The 5,176-nt window shown below is 35.4% G+C and overlaps 2 protein-coding genes across 2 annotated transcripts; both read right to left on the bottom strand.

Moving 5' to 3' along the window:
- Positions 1 to 1,554: 1,554 nt before the first annotated feature.
- Positions 1,555 to 2,661, bottom strand: LOC132181378 (uncharacterized). The gene has a single exon (XM_059594611.1). It carries the CDS (start codon positions 2,659 to 2,661, stop codon positions 1,555 to 1,557), a length of 1,107 nt encoding a protein of 368 aa, XP_059450594.1.
- Positions 2,662 to 3,166: 505 nt separating this feature from the next.
- Positions 3,167 to 4,811, bottom strand: LOC132181296 (uncharacterized). The gene is made up of 5 exons (XM_059594489.1): positions 4,724 to 4,811; positions 4,466 to 4,650; positions 4,172 to 4,362; positions 3,546 to 4,020; positions 3,167 to 3,175 (listed from the first exon to the last, which is right to left on the bottom strand). Exons 1-5 carry the CDS (start codon positions 4,809 to 4,811, stop codon positions 3,167 to 3,169), a joined length of 948 nt encoding a protein of 315 aa, XP_059450472.1.
- Positions 4,812 to 5,176: the final 365 nt, after the last annotated feature.

Below are 5,176 nucleotides of genomic sequence, written 5' to 3'. Positions count from 1 at the left end.
TGGTTTGGTCTTAAGAGGTAACTCAACAAGTTCCCATGTATGGTTAGACATAATTGAATCTAATTCATTATTAATAGCTTCTAACCAAAAAGGTGCATCAATAGATTTGATTGCTTCATTATAACATATCGGATCATCATCAACAATATAAGTAATAAAATCATTACCGAAATTCCTTTCCGTTCTAGCTCGCTTGCTCCTCCTCAATTCTTGCACATCATCAACAATTTCATTAGAAGTAAAAGAAGGTTCATGCCATAATTTTTCCTTATTTTTCAAAGGAAACACATTCTCAAAGAAAATAGCATTTTTAGATTCAATAATAGTATTGTAATCTAAAACATCACTCTTAATAACAAGAAATCTATAACATGAACTATTGCAAGCATAACCAATAAAAACACAATCACAAGTTCTAGAGCCAAGTTTCATCTTTTTAGGCTCGGGTAGCATAACCTTTGCCAAACACCCCCACACTTTGAGATATTTCAAACTAGGCTTACGACCTTCCCAAAGTTCGTAAGGAGTTTTACCGGTTTTTTTATGAGGCACTTTATTTTGAATGTGACAAGCCGAAAGAATGGCTTCCCCCCACATGTTAGTGGGTAGCCCAGAACTAACAAGCATAGCATTCATCATTTCTTTCAAAGTTCTATTTCTTTCTTTCGGCTACTCCATTAGATTCCGGTGAATAAGGAGGTGTAACTTCATGTATTATGCCATTTTGTTCACAAAATTCCTTAAAAGGATTAGACTCATATTCACCACCCCTATCGGTCCTTAGTCTTTTAATCCTTTTATTCTTTTGATTTTCAATTTCAATTTTGTATTTTATGAACATTTCTAAGGCTTCGTCTTTGGATCTTTGGATCTTAATAAATAAAGTTTAGTAAATCTTTGGTCTAGAAGTGTTAGTTTTTTTTTTTTATTTTTTTTTATTTTACTTTTTTTAATTTTACTGAGGGCAATTTTGTCATTGGGGGGAACATTGACAATTTTTGGTAGTTTGGGGGGGACATTGTCACAATTGAAAGTTTGGGGGGGACATTGTCAATTAAGTGGTAGTTTGAGGGGGTTATGTGGACTTTTCCCTTTTTTTTACCACCTCTAGTCATTGTGTGCTTTAAATCACTATGTATTAACCCAAGAAGTTCAGTTTCTCTTGTAATAGATTTACAAGGCTTTTTAGTGATTTTAGTCTCAGCACATACTTCACATTTATCCATATTGGTTTCACTTAGTGAATTAATAATTCCAATTTCTTTCATTTTCTTGATGTACCCAAGATTTACATGTCCAAGTCTACCATGCCAAATATTAATAGAATCAACCAAGTAAGCACAAGAAGATGAATTTTCATTAATAATATTATCAACATTTAATACAAAAAGACCTTGATCTTCGTAGCCTTTACCAACAAATGCATCATGCTTAGTTAAGGTAACAATGCCACCATCAAATAAAACCTTAAGTCCTGCCTTACCAAGCAGGTGTACTGAAACAAGATTGTGTCGGAAATGAGGAACATGTAGAACATCGGAGAGTGAAAGGGTTTTACCTCGAAGTTAGCTTTAAGAGAGCTTTCCCTTTGCCTACCACAGGCACAGATCTATTGTCTCCAACAATTACCCGCTCAGTATTTTCCTTTATTGGTGTGTAGGAGGATAAGTCTTCTTTATTTCCACAAATGTGCCTAGTAGATGCGGAATCAATCACCCATCCTTTTACTTCCGTGGTCATGTTAGCTTCAGATACGACAGCTGCAATGATCTCTTCCACTTCCGTCACATTTGCCTTGTTTTTTGATATTGATCCTTTGTAGTTGTTGGTGGTCCTCTGTTTACATGCCGCTGCATAATGACCTGATTTGCCACAAGCAAAACAAATGACCTTTTTCTTTTGTATTAGAGAATGAGATGTGTTGAATCTTTTCTTATCATTCCAAAGTTTTCTTTTGGGCTTATGGTCAAATTTCTTGTAGTGTTGTGGAGGCCTAATAGATCTCTCTTCTACTAAATTAGCTTTGGAAATAATTTCCTTAGCTTTGTTAACCTTTTCCAAAGACCTATTCCTTTCTTCTATTTTAATATGCACTATGGTTTGTTGAAGACTCATGAAAGTCTTCTTTTGTTTGAAATGGAGTTTATACTCCTTCCAAGAGTCGGGTAATTTTTCAACAAGACACTGGGTCATAAAACTTTCGGGTAGACCATTACCCTCTTTGGTTAATTCAGCAACTATGTTATGAAACTCATGAATTTGAGAAGTAATACTCTTTTCATCAGTCATTTGAAAATGTAAGAAATTGCTTGCAGCAAATTTCTTAGTACCCTCATCCTCAATCACATATCTACCAACTAATTCATCCCATAAATCTCTAGCAATAGTAAAATGGCAATAAACATCAAACAATTCATTAGATAAAGAATTCAATATAGTATTCACACATAATGTATTAGCCATTTCCCAATCTCTTAATTCTTTGGATTGTTCTTCAGATTCCTCATCCGGTCTAGGCTCAGTTAGAGCACTAGAGATTTTTGTAAAGTCTAAAACTGCAAGAACCTTTTGTTGCCAACGTTTAAAATTATTTCCATCAAAAGATTCAATTTTTGTAGCATCTGGAAGAACTTTAGCAGCAGCAAGAATTTGTGCATCCATAATCAACCTTTAAGATTGTTGTAAAATTAAATGGATGGTGCAAAAATTCTTATTGATGCTAAATAATATTAATCCAAACAATTAACAATAAGATAAATATAATACAATAAATAAAAAAATAGAGCAAGGAAAAATCTCACAAAGCTATAGAATCACGCAAGAGCGTTGTCCTTAAAGGTTGATTTCGTGCCTCCCGGAGTGTATAACTCGGTGCGATCGGATCTCTTGACACGCAACCTCCCAGGATTAGACTATAGCGTCTACCTTCGTTAAGAACGCACTTTCAAGTAACGAAGATCAAATGAACAACCCTTTCTCAAATTGAAGAGGATGAAAAATTGAGTAGCAAATAACTCTAATTTTTCTCTTTGGTAACAAAGAAAAAATTCTGGAGCATGAAAATGAAATCTCACTAAAAAGTAATATTTTTTGATGATATATTTTTTGTCAAATGAAGACTTGCTTATATAGACATGGGGAAACTTTTTTCTTTTAAAACACATTATTATGCAATCTATGTATTAAAGAACAAACGGTCATGAGATCAATGTAGAAAACCAACGGTCAACATATTTAAGATAAACGGTCAACAAATCATCAAACGGTCAACAAAGCTTGAAGACAAATGGGTTTTAATTTAAGAAAACCAACGGTAAAGAATTAAAGCCAGCAGCTAAAAGAACTTGTAAATATTGAAGACAAATGCTTTTAATTTAAGAAAACCAACAGGTAAAGGAATTAAAACCAACAGTTAAAAAACTTGCAAAAGGTTTTATTACCCAACGGTCAAAACTCATGAATATATTTTATGTTGAAGGGTCAAAAATTAATAGGTAAATAAAACCAATATTTGTAACATTACAACAATTAATAGCTAAAATAACAAGGATAGCATCCATTTCCACCGAGAGAGGACCCAAATCCAAAGAAGCAGCCAAAAGAACCACCAAAAGGGCTGCATGAGCTTCACCTTGTAAAACATTCGTGGAAACTAGTTTCTGAATAGCAGTTGCAAAAATGAAACCATTTTCATCACTGATCACCACTACAGCAACAACAAAGAAGCCTTTCACCGCAACATCAAAATTCCCTTTTAACAAATCTGCTATCGGAGGCGTCCAAACGAAAGGAAGAGCAAGATCCCTCCAAGCATTATTATGATGATTAAAAGTATTGGAGATTTGAAAAATTGCTGAACTCGGAGAAGGTTGTGTACCTTCGTGAATCAACAGATTCCTAGCTCTCCAAATAAAATTCATAGTAAGGGAAGCAAAAAGCTGGAATTTGCGCACATCAACCTTAGGAATACCTAGAGCAGCCACTGGAGAAAGGAGAGCTATCACCCAATCAGAAATAGGTCTTGAAGAAAAAACTGACAGAGAGAGGCAAAGGGGAGCATCTCCAAAGAATTCTAGCCAAATGGCAATCCAAGAAAATATGAGAGAGTGATTCCACAGGCCCTTTACAAAAAGGACACAACCAAGCATCTTGATCATCCGAAACCACAAACCTTCCAATTTTATCTCTAGAAGGCAAAATGTCCCAAGCCACCTTCCATAAGAGATGTTTTAACCTAGCTTGGAGTTTTAGAACCCAAAGGACCAACCAAGCTTTTGAGGAGAGATGAGAGGGCCTGCCACCCATAGTGAAGGAAAGATCATAAGCAGACTTCATAGAAAAAACCCCAGCACAAGAAGGAACCTACATCCATATCAAAAGAAGGTTGAGAGGGAAAATGAATACTTAAAATATTCTGCACAGTGGGAGCATCAAAAAGATCTTCTAAAAGATGAGAATTCCAAACCTGCCTACCTGGAATCATAAGATCAACTACCGTAAAAGTTGAAAAATTCACCAAGTTAGCATTTGGAGTGGGACTAAACTTAGGCTTCAAGGGAATCCAAGGAGAATTCCAAACATTCACATTAACACCAGAAGAAATACTAATACAGGCACCCTTTTCAACAAGCCTCCGATTCTTAAGCAATCCTTTCCAAAGTCAAGAAGCAGAAAGAATAGAAGGGGGATTCAAAAAAGAAACACCATTCTTTTAGGTACTTACCTCTAAGAGAGTCAACCCAAGAAAGAGATTGATTCGAAGTCATCTTCCAACCAAGCCTAGCAAGCAGTGAATTATTCAAAGACTCCATAGAACGAATACCCAAACCACCCAAAGCTTTAGGCAAACAAATATTCTTCCAAGAAAGAAGAGAGAGACAATGCTTCTTATCTTGAGGGTAACCCCACCAAAATTTTCTTAGACCTGAATTGATTACCGAACATAAAGATTTAGGAATAAGAAATAAGGACATGAGATAAGTAGGGATGGCATTAGCCACTAATTTCACCAAAGTAGTCCTTGCTGCCTGAGATAAAAGACGAGCTTTCCACCTAGTAATTTTGGCAAAAATTCTGTCTTTAAGCTCAACAAAGGAGTCATGCTTCCTCCTATGCATAAAGAGAGGAATACCAAAATATTTAGCTCGAGTAGGGATTTGAACTAAGTTGAGACTCC

Source organism: Corylus avellana, chromosome ca1 (genome assembly GCF_901000735.1).
Source record: "Corylus avellana chromosome ca1, CavTom2PMs-1.0".
Classification (NCBI taxonomy): Eukaryota; Viridiplantae; Streptophyta; class Magnoliopsida; order Fagales; family Betulaceae; genus Corylus; species Corylus avellana.
This window is presented reverse-complemented; position numbering and strand designations above follow the sequence as displayed.